The sequence below is a fragment of the Micromys minutus genome, assembly GCF_963924665.1.
Source record: "Micromys minutus genome assembly, chromosome: 6".
In the NCBI taxonomy this organism is placed as follows: Eukaryota; Metazoa; Chordata; class Mammalia; order Rodentia; family Muridae; genus Micromys; species Micromys minutus.
Window position 1 is genome coordinate 31,645,748 of NC_137975.1, and position 19,667 is coordinate 31,665,414.

Sequence of the window (19,667 nt, forward strand, 5' to 3'; positions counted from 1 at the left end):
CTCATTGTGGCTTGTACAATCACTTACCTATCCTTTAATAATAGTTATATATTTTTTATATTTTAGAATAATAAAAATATTTTTAGCATTAACTATTTTTTATTTTTTTATTTTTTTTATAAAATAAGTCACAAGTTTTTATTGTATAATTTGTAACAGCTACTCAATCCTGTAAAAAAAATTACAAGCATCATTTTAATTAATATTTAGTTTCATAAACAAAGTTGACAAAACAACCCCCCCCACAGCTCCCAATTATATATGTATTTATAAAAACTTCAGGAATATAGCTGTCGCTTCTGAAAAGCACATTAAATACTAAAATCCAACAAATGCAGAAGTTGAAGGGGAAGAAAAAAATGTTGACAGAAGGCTACTTGAATTATCTTCCTCCCAAATATCCAAAACATCACATATTCCACTGTTTTCAGTGTAGCTTGTGAAACCCAAAAATTCTGATTTTTCCCCGCTTGTCTGAAAAAGATCCACGAGAGACTGCACGGGTGACCCCCAAGTTCTGTCTTCATGTGTAGGAAGACACTCAGCTCTCTTTTCATCCAATTCAGCGCCTAGTTCCACATTTGCTTTCTTTTGCCCTAATAACAGTCTCACTTTCCGCCGGATCTTACCACAAGGCAAATTCTCTCTATTCTCAGTGTCACACTCATGAGGTTCCTGAGGATGACAGGGTGGAATTGTTGCCTTCGTTGTTAGGTGATCTTTCAATGTGTGTAATGTCACTGGGTCAGAATCATGACCAATCACAACATGAAGGTCCTCTGTTTGCAGATCTTTTGCTGAAAGCTGTATAATATCTGCAGTTAATTTTGGTTGGGGTAGATTACTTTCTGTACTGAGAGGAGAAACTTGTCTGCACGGTTGTGGCTCCCCTGAAGTGGTACCTGCTCTCTGTTCTACATCATTTCTATCTATAGTTATTTTACACTGACACCCACTGTGCATTCCTTCCCGAGTGTTGTCACACAGGGGTAGCTGTGCATGCTCCTGCTTTCTGTCAGGCTCACTTGCATTTACCATGCTTGCTGGTTTCCCATCACACCCTTTCAATCCAGTTGAAGAATAAGTTGTGGGTTCTGAAGCAAACACAAGCTTCTCTTCAGGTTTCTGGGTTTCTTCACACTGAAAATTCTGCTGGAGTAGTTGCCCACTGCTTTCTCCCACATCCTTCTGGAAACTGGGCTCCAATAGTAGCTTCTCCTTTGGTTCAGTGTTTTTCAAGACATTTGTAGAAACAGAAGAAAGGGATCCGACACTGTATCTTATTCTTTTCTTTTTAGGCGTGTGTCTTTCATACTCCACAAAATCAAAAACTAACTTAGATACAATGTCATCAACAACTTGATACTGGTTACTCTGTGCAAAGTTCCTGTGTTTCTCACTCAGAAGGTGAGTTTCAAGATCTTCATATTTCTGTAAGCAACATTCACAATATCCTTTTTTTCTCTTTTCCTTCAACTGGAGTTGAACTGGGGTTCCACACTTATCGCCGTCCATATTAATTCTCAGTTTAGGCTGAGCTTGTTTCTGAACGCTGGATGACTTTTCCATATCAAATGGACTGTAAGGCTTCTGAAGAAAGTAGTTGATACAAGGCATACTGGGGAGCTGAAGGTAAAATGGCCTGTAAGACCGGTTCACATCTTCAACCTTTAAAAATGGCTTCTTGAGTCTCCCTGTTCTTGCTTTTTGTATTCCAGTACCAGCTTTTTTTCCCACATCCCTCCCAGAAGTACTTGATTTCTTGAGTGCACCCAATGCTTTCTTCTTCTGTTCAATGTAGTATCGAATGTCATCAATATGAAGAATCTTTACTCCCCATGATAACGCATTTGATAATATACTATTAGTAGGAATAAAATCATGATCCTTGACAGCTTTTTCAGCTAACAATTTTCCTCGGCTTAAACACACTCTGTCTTGAGACTTAAAGGAACTTCCATCATGGCTGGGATGAGGAGAGGTGGTTTCCGCAGTGTATGCAGATTCTGGACTTGGTACAGGAGAAATCCGACCCAATGTTTGCGCATACTTTGCTTCCTTTTTATTGGAAACAAGGTAACTGATATCTTTGCTGAGAAATTCTTCAACTCGCCCTCCAAGTTCCTTTATATCTTTTTGTAGTTTTTCACGAATGGTGATAGAAGGCAAGTCAAGGTAAAATATTTTCCCCCAAAGCGGCTTATATTTGGTTTTTTCCAGTCTACTATCAGCTTTCAGGGATTTCAAGGATGGCCTATTCTTTTCATTTTTGTCTTGGATGCCACCCGGGAGAGGAGCTTTGCTGTGGATCCTCATGTTCTCGAGGTTCATGGCAGCCACCAGGCACCTACATGCTGGGTCCACACCGGGGGCCGCATGGGACGGCCGCCAACACAAAGCTCCGAGAGCCCTCCGGCCCTGGCCTTGGCGCCCGGCCGCGTACGCTGGCCGAGCTTCAGGGCCGGTTCCGGGCGCCGAGCCTCGGAGCAGCTCAGCATTAACTAAGAAATAAACAAAATAGTGTTTTTTTCATATGTTTAAGAAAATGTACTACCTTTATGAAATAGAATAATAATATACATTGATTAGTTATGAGATGAAAATCGAGTATACATTGAAAAGAGAAACAAAAACCTAACATTGGAAGTTTGTACTAACCTATGTACTTTGGTCTACCACTGTTATCCATGAAGCATATTTTTAATAATTCAGTGCCATTGCAATTGTTTCTGACTACACGTAAACCTCTGATGCCTCACATTCTCACATATTAATGTATTAATTTAATGGATTCTGCCACTTAAGAACACATAAAATATGTATATCTGAAACTGAAATATTGCCGTTCTTCAAAATTATTAAGTTACTTTTCTACTTTGTAGGCTTCTTTGTAAAATATTTTGTAATGTGTGTGTGCTAAAATAGCCAAGATGTGAAACACTATCTCTTCTAATGTAAGAGTAATTGGTATAATCTGACAATAATATAATTTATATAAAAGTATAATTTGCTGATATGAATTGTATATACTAGGTACTTACTCTCAGTACTTTGCAAAAGCAGTAAAACATTAAGCCACTTACAGTAGAGGATATGAAGTCTCAGTATTCTTATTTTGATTATTTAATGTTTGCTATGTTCACACCATGTAGTAGACACTTCTCCAAGTGTTCGGATACATCAATGATCAAAGCAAGCATTCACCTCCTTCTTGATCTTATAGAGAAGAGTGAATCAACCAGTAGCAAGATGTTCCTCAGTACTATATCATATTAAAAGGCAAAATTTTACCTATGTAATATAAGATTCTATGTACATAATGTTTAACAATAATGGTGCAGAATAAATAACTTTACTTCTTGGACAGTCACAATGATTCACAAGCACAAAAGACTAGTTGTTCCAAAACTATAATTGAGAATTCTGCTTTTCCCCATTTTATACCAAGTATAAAATATTAAATTGACTCTGCTATTAACAATTCCATAGCTCTTATCAACTTTGTAAAAGGATAAAACAGCATAGGCCCCAGGGTGACTATCTGTGGTTTCTGCTAAAAGCAGCAGTCACAGCCTGCCTTTCAATGCACACGATCAAAGAAATACATTATAGATCCCATTTATTTGATAATTCTATCATTATGCAATTATTCCGTTGTAATATGAGTGTGAAAGTGTCCTTCAAGTAGAATTAATTAACATGCATATTTGACTGAAATCACAGTACTTCAAAAATTATTTCATTTCTATGAGTTTAAAGCTACCCAAGCTAAGAGGAAAATTAAGTGGGATCTGATAAGCATACCTCATGCTTGTTTTATATTTATTTTGTTATTTTATATGAATGTGTGTACACATAAAGTAGAAAAATATTGTTTATAGATTTTAGACAACTTTGCAGATTGCTACTCTCCTTATGTCTGTGAGGTACATGGCTCAAACTCAGATTGTCAGATATTCCAGCAAGTGACCTTCTTAGGGACCACTTCACAAGCAAGCTTATACTATTGAGTGATAAAAATGGAAATTTAATGTTATAAGAAAAACCTCCAAGAATCCACATTATTAATAAAACTAAAGTTTTATGTTTGTAAATGACATGCTTTATAAGATAAATTGTGTGTGCCATTTTTAATATTATTATTATTAGTAGTAGTAAAAGAAGTAGTAGTAGAAGTAATAGTAGTAGTACTAGTTTCATATTTTGAGAAATAGTCTCATTATACATATTAGACTGATCTAGAATTTACCTTATAATCTACCCTTGAATTCATGACAATTCTCTTGAATCAACATTATAAATTCTGTGATTACTATAAAGTACCCTTAATCTAAAGAGTTTCTTTGATATGTTAATTTTGTTTGGATCATGTATTCACCACACTTTATTTTTTAGTGTCTGGTCAACAACATACTCAAGCTGGGATACCTGATAGCTTCTCAATGTTTTCATCAAATTCAATGAGTTAACTTAGATCAATAAAAGCATTTATTATTTGTCTATAAGTCACTTAGTTCCGTTATAATATTCATTTGATGCCATGTTAAAATTTCTCTTAATATCACAGATGGTAATGCACTATTGCCTACAAGTCAATGAAACAAATATTTAATTATATATAATTATAGTCAACCTTTTTTATAAAAAAAACATTATTGATTTTAAAGGCAGCAAGTTGTCTACCCAGCATCTTTTCCAGCTTCTTTGTTATTACAACCCTGCATGTCCTGATGCACACTGTGACAGTGTTTGGGGAAATAACCATCTATCCTATTGTCTTCTATATTATTTACATGAAAAGGCATGCTAATTTTATACTACAGATATCCCCATTCTTTTCCTAGGCATCCACATGATTGTTTTCTACTATAGACTTAAAATGTACATAGAAAATGTAGGTTAATGTCAACATGATGCATGACCTGACAGTAAAGAGTAGGATGGGGACAAAAATTTTGGTAAGGAAGAAGAGAAAGAAAAAGCAGGATATTCAAGATAGAGGTAGCAGAGAAGGATCCTTTAGATCAAGGTGAATTAGGTCAATCTTAAATTGTCTAGGTGGGTGGTTTATATCTATATTAATTAGCAGTAAACTTATTGTTTGGCAGTATTGTGGATTGAGAATTTAACATATAAATCTGTTTGATGAGTTATTGATTATTAAATCGTAATTTTGCCAGGCCGTGGAGGTCTTTGTGTGAAAGCAGTGGCTGAGAGGCAGCTTGAGTATCCAGCTCCAGATCTGTTGACTGTTGTCAAGTTTTCTGCATTTCAAAGTTCTGTTAATTGATCCTTGTCCAGAAGCTGAAGACTTGTTCTCACATGTTGCTAACACAGGACTGCTAGTAGAGATTTGTCTCTAAACCAGTCTCAGTTCTGAAAGCTGTGTTAGGTTTCCTATATTAATGTATATTTGGTCATTCTCAGATTTCTGATGGAGCTGAAGACAAAGGCTCTTTCAGAGCCATATTGATGCAGATAAGGATGCTTGCACCTAACCATTCAAGTGAACATGGGGACCTCAATGGAGGAACTAGAAAGAGGACTGAAGATGCTGAAAGGGGTTTGCAACCCCATGAGGAGAACATCAACATCAACTAACCAAACCCCAGAACTTCAGGGACTAAAATATCAACTAGTGAGTACACCTAGAAAGATCCACGGCTCCAGTTGCATTTGTAGCAAAGGATGGCACTGTCTGACCTCAATGGGAAGAGAGATCTTTAGTCTAGTGAAGACTCATATTCCCAGTGTAGGCAAATGCCAAGAGGGTGTGGTTGGAGTGTGCAGTTGCTAGTGAGAAGGACAGGGAGGGGGAGGGTGGATAACATTTGAAATGTAAAAACAAGGATAACCAATAAAAATATTAATAAAAATAAAAGTAAAATTAGTTTATTCTCTGCCATAGGTAACTCAAGTCTTTCACCTGAATTGCTACAATAATGTGAATAGATAAAGTCGCTGTGAGTCAAATGCAATCAAGGGTTCATTGTGCAAAGAGAAGATGAATGTGGGACATTAGTATCTCCTGTTCACTGTAGAATAACCATATGAAAAAAATCTCAGCCTCTGATTTCTGATAAGTAAAGGCTAGATTCAAAGAATTTGCCCTGTGTTTTTGGCTAAAAGCTTTGCAAAACTTTACATTTCTGGGTAGCCATTGTTAATTCAAAAGGATGGTGTTTGAGTATTTGATCTGTATAATTCTTATCAATTCTACTTCATAGTCAATGAAGAAAATTGATTGTAGATTGGTGAGTGATTAAACAGAGGAGATTATTTAGATGGGATAAAAGAGCTTCTGCAATTAACTGCTGTTTTCCTATTAAAATTGTGACCATAAATTAGTTTCTGCCAAGCAGTTTAATAGCTACACCCCAGCTAGCACTGAAAGCCATCATCTGACACTGTAGGATTCACAACGTTGTCATATCCAACTTATGAAGTATGTCTCTTTCAATGTGACTTAGATAAAATATTGATGCAGTAAAAAGTAATATTGACAATACTTAGCATTCATACTTGTCCATCATGGGATTCTTGCTTAATTTTCCTATCACATGGAAATCACATAAGTGATCATTTCTATGTACTTTCCCCTAGCCTTATGGCTATTAGTGAAAAAGATCTAAAAATCATTAACAGTGGTTACAGGTGACTTCAATTTCAGTCACAAGTAATTTGTATTTGTGCAAATTTACAGTTTTTTTAATGTTGTTGTATCTTAACTTATGTGATAGTGTAAAGATGTATAGGAAATAATAGATGATACTTTATTCTTATATTAGAGATGTGTTCATTGTCCTGAGGTTTTAGATAGTAGGCTGTGAAGCCTTGTTGTTTGTATTTGTATGACTGTTTCGCCCCCCCCATACTTCTCTCTCTCTCTCTCTCTCTCTCTCTCTCTCTCTCTCTCTCTCTGTTACATAGAAGATATAAAATTAGTAATAGAAGAATTAGCAGTTTAAGTGATTCCATTTAATTAAAGGTGCATGTAATTGCCTAGCATTTGAAAAAAATGTATTATGCTATATTTAATAAATTATTTTCCCAAACAAATGTACAAATTTTATTCAACTTTTAAGAGATACAAATTCTTGTTCTTAATATTCATTTCAAAATAAAATGATTTCTGTCTTATGACCATATAGAATTTTGCCTCAAAAGGTGAACCAGCCCATATTCAGCGACTAAACCCAAGAACTATTGCTGATGCCAAAAAGTACTTACTGGCAGGAACCAAATAGAAAAGCCTCCTCAGGGGCTCTTCTAGAGTCATACAAATAAAGCTGAGCATGCTTGCAGCTAACCATCAGACTGAACATGGGGACCCCAATGAAGGTCCTAAAAAAAGAACTGAAGGAGTTCAACCTCATGGAAAGAACAACATTATCAACCAACCAAACACTCCAAACTCCCATGTACTAAAACATGAAACAATGAGCACACACTGAGAGACCTAGTGAATCAGTTGCCTATGTAGCTGAAGATAACAGTGTCTGGAATCATTCTGAGAAGTGAATAGTGTTCCACAGAGGGCACCTTTCCAAATGTAAGGAAATGCCAAGGCAATGGGGTGGAGAGGGTGATTAGGAGGGAGTACACCTTTGTAAAGGCATATAGAACTGGAAGGAGAATGGTAGCTGAGTGGGGGAAAAGGATAACATTTCAAATATAAATGCATAGATTATCTAATTTTAAAAAAGCAGTCTGAAACAGCTTCTATTACTGAAGTTCTGATTAGCATCATTTTCATCTGTGGAAATGAGTTTTGAATTAGATAGTAATTTTTATCACAAACATGGAGGAGTGTTTCTCTTTCTCCACATCCTTGACAGAACCTGCTGTCATCTGAATTTTTGATCTTGGCCAATCTGACAGGTATTAGGTGGAATCTCAGGGTTGTTTTGATTTACATTTCCCTGATGACTAAGGATGTCTAGCACTTCCTTAGATGCTTCCCAGCCATTTGATATTCCACAATTGAAAACGTTTTGTTTACCTCTGTACACCATTTTTAATAGGATTGTGTGATTTTCAGGTGTCTAACTCGTTGAGTTCTTTGCATATCTTGGATATTAGTCCTCTATCTGAAGAGAGGTTGGTAAAGATCTTTCCTCACTCTGTTGGCTGCCATTTTGTTTTCTTGACAGTGTCTTAGCCTTGCAGAAACTTTGAAATTTCATTAAGTCCCACTTGTCAATCTTCGAACTTAGTGCACTGGCCATTGGTATTCTTTTCAGGAAATTTTCTCCTGTGCCTATGTGTTCTAAGGTTTTCCCTACTTTCTCATCTGATAGTTTCAGTGCACCTGGTTTAATGTGGAGGTCTTTGATCCACTTGCACTTGAGTTTTGTACAAGGAGATAAGAAAGGGTCTATTTTCATCCTTCTGCATGCTTTTGGTTAGACCAACACCATTTTTTGAGTAGGCTGTCCTTTTTCCTTTGAATGGTTACAGTTCCTTTGTCAAAAATCAAGTAAACTTTATGTAAGGGCTCATTTCTGGATATCCTATTCTATTCCATTGATCCACTTGCCTATTTCTGTACCAGTATAATACAGTTTTTAGCAAAATTGCCTTGTAATATAGCTTGAGGTCAGGGATAGTGATTCTGGCAGATGTTTCCTTGTTGTTGAGGATGGATTTTGTTATTCTAGGTCTTTTGTTATTAGAAAGGAAATTGAACATTGGTCTTTCCAACTCAATGAAGAATTGTGTTGGTATTTTGATGGGGATTTCATTGAATCTGTAGATTGCTTTAGGTAAGGGCCATTTTTACAATGTTGATCATTTTAATCCATGAGCATGGGAGATCTTTCCATTTTCTGAGATCCTCCTTGATTTCTTTCTTAAGAGGTTTGAAGTTCTTGTCAAACAGGTCCTTCACTTGCTTAGTTAGAGTCACATCAAGGGATTTCATATTTCTTGTGACTATTGTGAAGGGTACTTTTCTCTAATTTCTTTCTCCACATTTGTCTTTTGAGTATAGGAAGGCTACTGATTTGTTTGTGCTAATTTTATATCTAGCCAATTTGCTGAACTTTATCACCTGTATGAGTTCTCTGGTGGAATTTGTGGAGTCACTTAAGTACACTATAATGTCATCTGCAAAAAGTGATGTTTTTACTTTTCTTTTCCAATTTGTATCCCTTTGATTTCCTTTTCTTGTGTAATTTCTCTGGCTAGGATTTCCAGTACTATGTTGAATAGGTAGGGGGAGAGTAGGCAGTCTTCTTGAGTCCCTTGTTTTAGTGGGAGTGTTTCATGTTTCCCAGCATTAAGTATGATGTTGGCTGTTGGTTAGCTGCATATTGCTTTTATAATGTTTATGTATGTTCCTCGAATTCCTGTTCTATACAAGACTTTTAACATGAAGGGGTGTTGAATTTCATCAAATGATTTCTCACCATCTACTGAGATGACCATATGGTTTTTTCTTTAAGTTTGTTTATATGGTGGATTACATTGATGGATTTCAGTATATTAAACCATCCCTGCATCCCAGGGATGAAGCCTACTTGATCATGGTGAATGATGGTTTTGATGTGTTCTTGGATTCGGTTTGTAAGGATTTTGTTGAGTATTTTTGCATCAATGTTCATAGGTTAGATTGGTCTGAAGTTCTCATTCCCTGTAGGATCTTTGTGTGGTTTAGGAACTAAGGTATCATAGCCTCAAAAAATGAGTTAGGTAGTGTTCCATCTGATTCTATTTTGTGGAATATTTTGTAGTGTATTGATATTAGGGCATCAATAAATGTCTGATAAAATTCTGCACTGAACCCATCTGGACTTGTGCTTTTATTGGCTGAGAGGCTTAAGATGACTGCATATTTCTTTCAGTGTTACAGGAATATTTAGATGGTTTACCTTGTCCTGGTCTAACTTTTGTATCTGGTATCTGTCTATGAACTCATCAATGTCTTTGAGATTTTCCAGCTTTGTTGAGATTAGGCTTTTATAGTAGGATCTGATGATTTTTTTGAATTTCCTCAGTTTCAGTGATTATGTCTCCACTTTAATTTCTGATTTTGTTAATTTAGATACTCTCTCTTTTCCCTCTATTAGTCTGGATATGGGTTTATCAGTCTTGTTAATTTTCTCAAAGAACCAGATCTTAGGTTTTTTTTTTTTTTTGATTCTTTGAATGGTTCCTTTTGTTTCTATTTGGCCTATTTCTGCCCTAAGTTTGATTATTTCTTGCTTTCTACTCTTGTATGTGCTTACTTTTATTCTAGAGCTTTCAGCTTTGCTGTCAAGTTGCTAGTGTATGGTCTCTCCAGGTTCTTTTTTGAAGCACTCAGATCTATGCGTTTTCCTCTCAGTACTGCTGTCATTGCACCCCATAGGTTTGGGTATATTGTGTTTTTGTTTTCAATGAATTCTATAAAATCCTTAATTTCTTTCTTTATTTCTTCTTTGAACATGCTATTATTTAATAAAGCATTGTTCAGTTCCCATATGTATATGTGCTTTTTGTTGTCTTTGTTCTTATTGAAGACAAGCCTTAGACCATGGTGATCTGATAGGATACATGATAGAATTTCAATCTTCTTATATTGATTGAGGTTCATTCTGTGTCCAATTATGTGGTTAATTTTTGAGAAGGTGCCGTGAGGTGCTCAGAAGAAGGTGTATTCTTTAGTTTTAGAATGATATGTTCTGTAGATTTCTATTAATTACATTTGTTTCATAGTCTCTGCTAGTTTTATAGTGTCCTTGTTCAGTTTTTGTTTCCATTATATTTCCATTGGTGAAAGTTGTGTCTTGAGGTGTCCCAATATAATTGTGTGGTGTACAATGTATTTTTTGAGCTTTAGTAGGGTTACTCTTATGAAAGTAAAGGATTGAGAGTTCCTCCAGAAAAAATTTCCCTTGTAATGAGCAAAAAGTGTCCTTCCTTATCTTTTTTGATAACTTTTGGTTTAAAATCTATTTTATTAGATATTAGAATTGCCACTCTAGGTTGCTTCTTGGGGCCATTTGTTTGGAAGATTTTTTTCCCAACCTTTTACTCTGAGATAGTGTCTGTCTTTGTCTCTCAGATGAGTTTCCTATATGCAGCAAAATGCTGGGTTTGTTTATGTATCCAGTCTGATAGCCTATATCTTTTTATTAGGGAATTGAGTCCATTTATGTTAACAGATATCAAGGAATAGTGGTTGCTGTTTCCTGCTATTGTTACTTTTGGAGGTTGAATTGTGCCTGTTTGCTTTTCTTCTTTTGGTTTACTTGCTTTGGAGTTTTCTAGTTCTTACTAGGATTTAGTTCCCCTCATTGTATTTGGTTTTCCACCTATAATTCATTGTAGTTCTGGGTTTGTGTTCAGATACTGTGTAAATTTAATTTTTTCTTGGAATATCTTCATCATGCCATCTATGGTGATTGTGAGTTTTTCTGGGTATAGCAGCTTGGGCTGACACTTGTGCTCTCTTATGGTCTGCATGATTTCTGTCCAGGCTCTTCTACCTTTCATATTCTTTGCATGGAAATCGGGTGTAATTCTGATTGTTCTGCCTTTCTATATTATATGACCTCTTTTTCTTTACTGCTTTTAGTATTCTTTCTTTGCTTTGGGCACATTGCGTTTTGACTATTATGTGTCGGGAGGAATTTCTTTTCTGGTCCAACCTATTTGGAGTTCTGTAGGCTTATTTTATGCTCATGGTCTTCCATTCCTTCATCTCTTTCATTCTTTTTTCCTCTATATCTTTGAGTTCTTTGAGTGTTTTTTCTGTTTCCTCTTTAAAGGCTTCTAATTCTTTATGCTTTTCCCCCTGTTCTTGTTTAAGGATCTCTATCATCATGTTGAGGTATGATTTTGGATCTGATACTTTTTTTTTCTGGAGTGCTTTGCATTCTTCTCTTTGCTGTGATGGGAGAGCTGGGTTCTTGTGTTGCCAGGTTGCTTTGGATTCCCTGGGGTACTTTCTTTCCCTTTCCTATTGCCATCTCCTTTTTCGTGACTTATTCTTGCCTTTCACTTGTACCTGGCCTGTGTCCTTTGATCTGCACTGTTTCTGTTGGTGAATGGTCTGCGTGCCTGTTCTGCACCCAAAGGCCGCTGGCTGGGAACAGACAGCCCGGTGCTGGGTTCCTGGTTCCCTGGACTAAGCGGGGGTGGGGGGGCGCACTTTCTGAGTGCCTGGCAGAGATCTCTCTGCTCTCTGGCTACTCAGAATGCCTTCTCTCCAGGACTATGTCCCTGGATTTATGCTGTTCCTGGTGGCAGATTGTCTGTCTGAGTGCCTGTTCTGCTGAAAATTTTCTAATACATATATGTCTGTTTCTCTCCATTCACTGTATATGCTATACTTTAGCACTCATTTTTTAAAAATATCTACAATCTTTCTCAGATTGTCTGTTAGTTTCAAAAAGTGTTTGTCCCAGATAACACATTCTTTTTTTATGGTTAGATTATTTTTCTTTATTCTCTCATATATTACATTCGGTTTTCCTTCCATCCTCTCCCCGAGACCTTTACCATCTCCTCCCTTTTTCTCCAACCTCATCCCAAATCCACAGATTGCTTTACTTTTCTTTTTTTATGGTTAACACATTCTTAAAAACATCACTTGATTATAAAATAATGAAATCTAATTTATAAATATAGGAGACCATTATAATAACATTACTAAAACACATGATAAAGAAACATATTGGAAATGTGTATTATGGTTCATATCCTAAGTCTGTAACCAAAGCAGAAATATATATAATCCTGCCAGAATTAAAAAAAAACAACAACAACAATACTTTGCAAGTCTATATTGTTTTAAAAGTTTATTTAATCTTTTATCAGAATCTAGATTATATTCCCCTCCTGGTCCACCCTCTAACTGTTCCACATCCCACACCTCCTCCACATCTCCATGAGGATGTCCCCAGTCTTCACCCTCAATCCCACCAGAATTGTGCAATCCCTGGGGCTTCTAGTCTCTTGAAGCTTTGATGCATCTTTTCTGACTGAGTTGAGACCTAGCAGTCCTCAGCTCTATATGTACAATTTACCTCATATCAGCTCATGTATGTGGCCTGTTTGGTAGCCCAGTGTCTGAGAGATGTAGGGAGGTCAGGTTAGTTGAGACTGCTGGTCCTCTTAAAGTGACACCTTCTTCCTTAGCTGTTTCCAACTTTTCTGTTAATTCAAATCTGTCCATTGATTAGGTATAACTATTTGCATCTGAATCTTTCAGCTGCTTGTTGGATCTTTCAGATTGACCTTTTCTGTGAACACACCATAGCCTCAGTAACAACACCAGGTCCTGGGACTCCATTCCTCTGGCCTGTGATGGCTTTCTACTCCCTCCCAAGTGGGATTGAGGTATCCTTATTTAATACCTTTGACTTTTTAACCCTAACCCCATGAGTTCTGTGGTCTGTATCTTGGCTATTCTGTATTTTTCTTTTCTTTCTTTCTTTCTTTCTTTCTTTCTTTCTTTTTTTTTTTTTTTTTTTTTGGCTAATGTCTACTTTTAATGAGTACATACCAAGCATGTCCTTTTGGGTCTGAATTACCTCATTCAGGATGACATTTTCTAGTTTCATCAATTTGCCTGCAAAACTAGGGATGACCTTGCTTTTAATATTGGAGTAAGTATTTATTGTGTAAACGAACCAAATCTTCTGTATCCATTCTTCTGCTGTGGGATATCTGGGTTGCTTCGAGCTTCTGGCTATGAAAAGCAAGACCCTATGAACATAGTGGGACACGTGCCGCTCTGACATGGTGGAGCATCTTTTGAGTGTATGCCCAAGAGTGGTATAGCTGGGTCTTCGGGTATACCTACATCATTTTAGTACATTTGTTTATCTACTTTTATATGATATGATGGCTATTCACACTTGTTAATTTGACTATGTCTGGAATGATTTATAATCCAGAAATGGGGGCAGGGCACAACTGTGATCCTTATATTGAGGCTGAAAAACACAGGCTCTTGATTAAAATCTTTAATTATAGTGGCCCTGAAAATCTTAGGCTCAGCTAAAATTTAATGCCTTTAATCCCAATAAACAGTGATAAGCAGATCTCTGAATTCAAAGCTAGCCTGGGAAAGAGTAAGTTCCAAGTAAAACCACAGGTTATGTCTCAGCATGGTGGTGCACACTTTTAATCTTGGCCATACTTGCTGTTGGAGGCCTACATAAAGACAGTGGACGAAGGAAGGCTTCCTTCTTCTTCACCTGTATGCATTAGTTCCCAGCATATCTGTTAGAACCTACTTCTTCAGCATTTCAGCGTTTATATAGAAGACCAGTTAAGACACCTAGAATCCAGTGATTGAACAACTACTACATTCTAGGACTTACCACTCACAGCTGCCCATTGTTGTGTTAGTTGCACTACAGACTTAAGGCATTCAGTGATTTGCATTAATATATAATGGCATTCCATAGAGTCTGCGAATCTTGAGAGTCCTGAAAAATATAAATGAGGTCATAGCATATTTATGGTCAGATTCATATTTTAGACTTTGTTTCTAATAATACCAGATTTCTTCATTCTTATTAATTATAAAACCCCTCTTTATGCTTTCCAAGAGCTATCTCACACATGGGAAACACAAATGATTTTCAAAACTTCTTCACTATAATTTATGAGATTACAATGTAATTGTTTCATTTATCTCTCCCCTTCTCTTATTCCAAACTCTTCTATACATTCTTCCCTAGCACCAAAAAACTATTATTCAAATAGGTACATACATTTATGCATTTATCTTAAACATACTCAAACTGTGTACCTTTATAGTTATATATAATAAGTCATATATATACATACATGCATAGTCATATAAATTCACATTTCAAATGTAAAATAAAAAGTGAATGAAATAGAAATAGTATATGACTCAGCTACAACTGTGTGCATATTCTACCAAAGAGATATCGGCTCACACATGTTCACTAATGTTCAATTCACAATAGCTACAAACTGGAACTGACCTAGATATCAAATAATGAATTCTTATATGGAAACAATTTTCAGATGTAGGGAAAATTATTAAATTGCAGATGGGGTGGAGAAAGATAATGCTGAGTGAGATAATACTGGCTCCAAAAGGAGGCATGCTCCTTTTCTTATACAGATCCTAGCTTCAAATATTTAGATTTATTTATTTTACTAGTAACATGTGTACATGCAAGAAAACTAGAATGGAGCAGTATGTAAGGAGAAAAATACGTTAGAGAGGGAGGTAACATAATGTGGGGAATCTGAATGTAGAATTGGGGAATACAAGGAGTGGAAAGGGTTCAGCAAGAATAGAGTTGGAGGAACTGGACATGAGACATGACAATGAGGACAAACAAAATGAGAAGCACATCAAAAAATAAATATCTATTTCAAAGTCAAGTATGTTAGAGAGAAAAATACACATGAGTGAGGAAGACAGAGCCAGAGAGGGACAGAAAGAGAGAGACAGGAAGAGACAGAGAGACTGAGACAGAGACAAAGACAAAGGGATTGCTTTGAACATCTGGACAATGCTAGTGTGAAGTATTACAAAGTATTTCTTTTTATTCTCAGGTTTAGGATATTTTCTTATGAGTCTTTGGCTAGGGATGTCCCCCACACCCAAAACTCCTCAAAGCAATATTAAGTCTTGCTAATCCTCCTGGTTGTTAACAAAAACGTCTAGATTATAATACCCTGTTACTAAAGGCATCACACTCTTTGGTATCAAGATCCAGAGATATCAAACTTGATCTGCACTAGAAGCCTCTCTCTGATCTTCATAGTAGCCTCTGTGATGCTTGCTTAGACAAGGAAGTCACAGGAAATCTTAGCTAGCTCTGGACCCTATTACTTATAGCATTAATCTAGCCAATGATACTTGCCCACAAGTGAATAAATGCAGAACCATTTTCGAGGTAACCAGCCATACTATGCATTTTTGTCCTTTTTCAGAAGAGGAAATCCATGACTGGCAGTGCTGATTAACCCCTTATTCCTGGAGAAGACAGAGACATCGAGGACCAACTTACTATAATTGTTTAGCAAAATTTACAGAGCATCATACTACCATCAAAAATCAATCATATGTCTATGCAAAGAGATGTTTTTATTAATTTATTTATTTACTTTATATCTGACCACAGTTTTCCCTTCTTTTTCTCCTGCAAGTTCTTCCCAATGCTCCTCTACTCTTCCTCCTTTATTCTACAGAAGGGTAAGTCTCCTCTGAATTACAACCAATTTTGGCATTTCAAGTTGTAATATAACTTTGTACGTCTCTATTATGGAGGCTGGAGAGGCAGATCAGTAAGGGCAAAGGATCCCAAAGGGAGGCAACTTAGTTAGATGCAATCCCATACCATGTTTAACTTTAATAAATCTCTCATTGCACTATAAGGTGCTGAATACAGAGATCTGTGTTTGCCCTAAGTGCTGAGAATAATGGACTATTGAGTTCTCAACCATAAAGAAAGTATTTAAGACACTCTTGTAAACTTCAGAAAATATCTTATAAAAGAAAAATAAGTAAATAATGTAAGAAGCAGGGTTATGCACCAGTACATTTTGAACATGGAATAGCCAGTGTTATCATGAACTTACCTATACTATATTTATCTAAGATGACCTGCAAAAGAATAGTCTTCTCAGCAATAATTTCTGGATGGAGGAAAGTCTTATTGGCTCTTATTCCTTCCCCTGACCTATTTACTATTGATCACATACTAAAGAAGAAGGAGCCCCGGTGTTAGAGTAGCTATTTTTTTAAATATCCTTAAATGTATTGATGATGCTGAAAATAGAACTACCACATAACATGATCTGCTTAATCCTGATTCCAAAACAGACATATGCATTTCCATATTTAATGTGGCAATGATCACAGAGGTAAGATGAAATCAACCTTTCTAGGAATGGGGACTCACATTTGCAGTGCTGGCAGTTGGAAGGCTAAGGCAGAGGATTATTTTGAGATGAGCCTTACTACAGATGAAATCTTATCACAGAATTACAAAATAAAAAATATAAAAATAATCACCTCCACAGACAGAAAAGAATATTGTTAAATGCACATAAATACGTATCAGTAAATGCATGCAGACAATGTTGGGTATATACATTATAGATTACTTTTTAGTCAAAAGTAATAAATATTGTCATTTAACATTTTAGGATGTTAATTGAAATGCAGGACACAAAACACAAGGATTATTGCACTCATTTTAAACATCACTTCTCCTTTATAAAGCAAGATAGTTTGATGGTCACCATGCCTAAGAGGAGTAGGGATGTCCAATAAGCACACCAAATTACAAGCATCAGCACCAAAGCACTATTATTATTCTTCTATGACAAAGAGGTTAGCTATTATTTAAGTTAATCTAGCATATTTAAAGTTACCTATGTTTAAAACTGATCAATGTTTTGTAATGTAAAAATATTCATAAACGTATTTAAACTCTACATAAACACATGATATCCATGTGTGAAAGTACTATTTTGTATCTTAAGCAAATGTAGAAATACGATATATTGGTGAAGAACAAATGTTATGTCACCACCCGCAACAACTTATATCTTAATAGAATTAGTTGTGTAAAATATGACTACTATTTCTTTTACGAAAAAAGAAATTACTATTTCTTTCAAAATTGTTTTTTCAAAAAAGTACAAAAAACTTTCCTTTAGTTATCTAAAACACCTATATTATAAATTATAAAGCTAAATAGTTGAAAGTAATATATATGTATATGGGAAGCAAAGAGAAATATTGAAGAAAAAATATTTTTCTTACATGAGCCACTGGTGGTCTATGAAGTTCAGCATGACATGCTTGTGAGAATGTCACACACGAGTATACTGCATTTACATTATTTCTACCCACCCTTTTCCCTTCTAACTCATTCTTTGATCTCTACTTCCTACTACACATCTGGAATTCTGTACTTATGTGCATATGACAACAGAGTCTGCATAGTTTAGAGCACAACATGTAGGAGTTCATTCTCTCTTCTCCAAGCTCCACTTGGGCCTCGGGGACAAAACTCATGTCACCAGGCACTGCAGAACTAATCCATCAAATAAGCCCAGTGGAAGTGTAAGGAACAACTTTGCCTCTCTTCCATAAAAGTTTTACTAGAGGACAGGAAAGAACACTCAGAGCTAAGCACATTTTTGTACGGAAAATAGATTCTATGCACAGAAGCCATTTCAGGTGTCACACCAACCCTATCATTTCAGTTCTAAGGGATTCTACAATTGCTTCTGGGTTAAATGAATATATGCAGTTACACACACACACACACACACACACACACACACACACACACACACACACATACATACACACACACACACACACACAAATAAATCATTAAAATACATTTTCTAGAGAATTTCAGGTAATCTATTTTGTCAAATGGAAGTAAGATAGCTGTAAAATTATAATTTTAATAAATGACAGTATGTCACACAAAATTTAAGAATAATATGAATGCATATTCAATGTGTTTGTGTGTATGTGTGTGTGTGAAACATTGTAAAGTAAATGAATCTTACTACTAACCTAAGAAAAGTTAACTCAAATACACGAAGAACAATGAATACACTATCCTTATGTAACTCAACTTTAAAAATGTACTGCTTTTCGGTTTAGACAAAATTTTCTTTTTCTCTTTTGGGAACTATATTTGTGGTAAAATTTAGGAATAAAATAGGTTTTGCATAGTTGACTATGAGGTCAAAAGCCTATGCTTCTTCCCATTTTATCTGAAGAGAATGATTCCCTGGGTATTGTTTTTTCACCAGACTTGTATAGCATGCTGCTCTGACTGGCCAAAGTCCTGTGCTATATCTTCAATGCATGAAGCATCCAATTCCATCTTCACATTGTCCCTTCTTGTTCTGACCTTCTGATTTCTCTGATAAGGATTTGATGGTGTGAGAGTTTTCACTGATATAATTAATCTCCATTAATCACAAAAAGTTCTGGGAACAGACTGTGAGCCTCTTTGAAGGGGATCATGACAGTGCTGTTTCTCAGATTAACAAATCTTGTCTAAGTCAGTGGTCTACCAAGTAGTTCAAGAAGGTTGGACTGGAAAATGCTAACTCAATTGGAGAATATTATTTACGTGCCATTCACTAATCACAAATTTTACAGGAAAATAACACTAAATACATCAACTAAATTCTGTGTTTTTGTACAAATTTTTTGGTTTGTACTAGGAAAGTACTATACAATTACTACTATTTAGCCTTCTAATTTTTTTTTTTTTTACAGAAAGAAAGGGAACAACCTTAGGTATTCAACTGCTAAATTGTCTGGCATACCAATTTAGAGGTTGTTATGTCCTTTGATTTTTTTTCCCAAACTGTGATTTCTCAACCTCAGAACTTTCTTGACAGGAATGTCAACTACAAACGTCTGTCAATAAAGATCTCAAACACCCCACATCTGCAGTATATTTGTATGACATTTTAGTGGATTTTGAAGGATAACAAATAGGTTTACCTTGCTATTGTTAGCTTCCTTTGCAATGGGTTTACATATGCAAGCAAAGGATTAGAATTTATTAACATTTTATATGTACAAACAGCTAATCAATCTATTTCAAAGTCTGTATTAGAAAGATGGTTTATCTAAGATTATAAACACTAATTTACTTGATGCAAATTACATTTCTTATAATTTTAATAATCAGATA

The 19,667-nt window shown here is 35.8% G+C and overlaps 1 protein-coding gene across 1 annotated transcript; it reads right to left on the reverse strand.

Annotated features, from left to right (window-relative positions):
• Nucleotides 1-318: 318 nt before the first annotated feature.
• On the reverse strand, nucleotides 319-2,331 carry LOC308422115 (protein DBF4 homolog A-like; the record flags this gene model as incomplete). Its single annotated transcript, XM_080918560.1, has 1 exon — nucleotides 319-2,331. The coding sequence occupies one exon, from the start codon at nucleotides 2,329-2,331 to the stop codon at nucleotides 319-321; it is 2,013 nt and encodes a 670-aa protein (XP_080774686.1).
• Nucleotides 2,332-19,667: the final 17,336 nt, after the last annotated feature.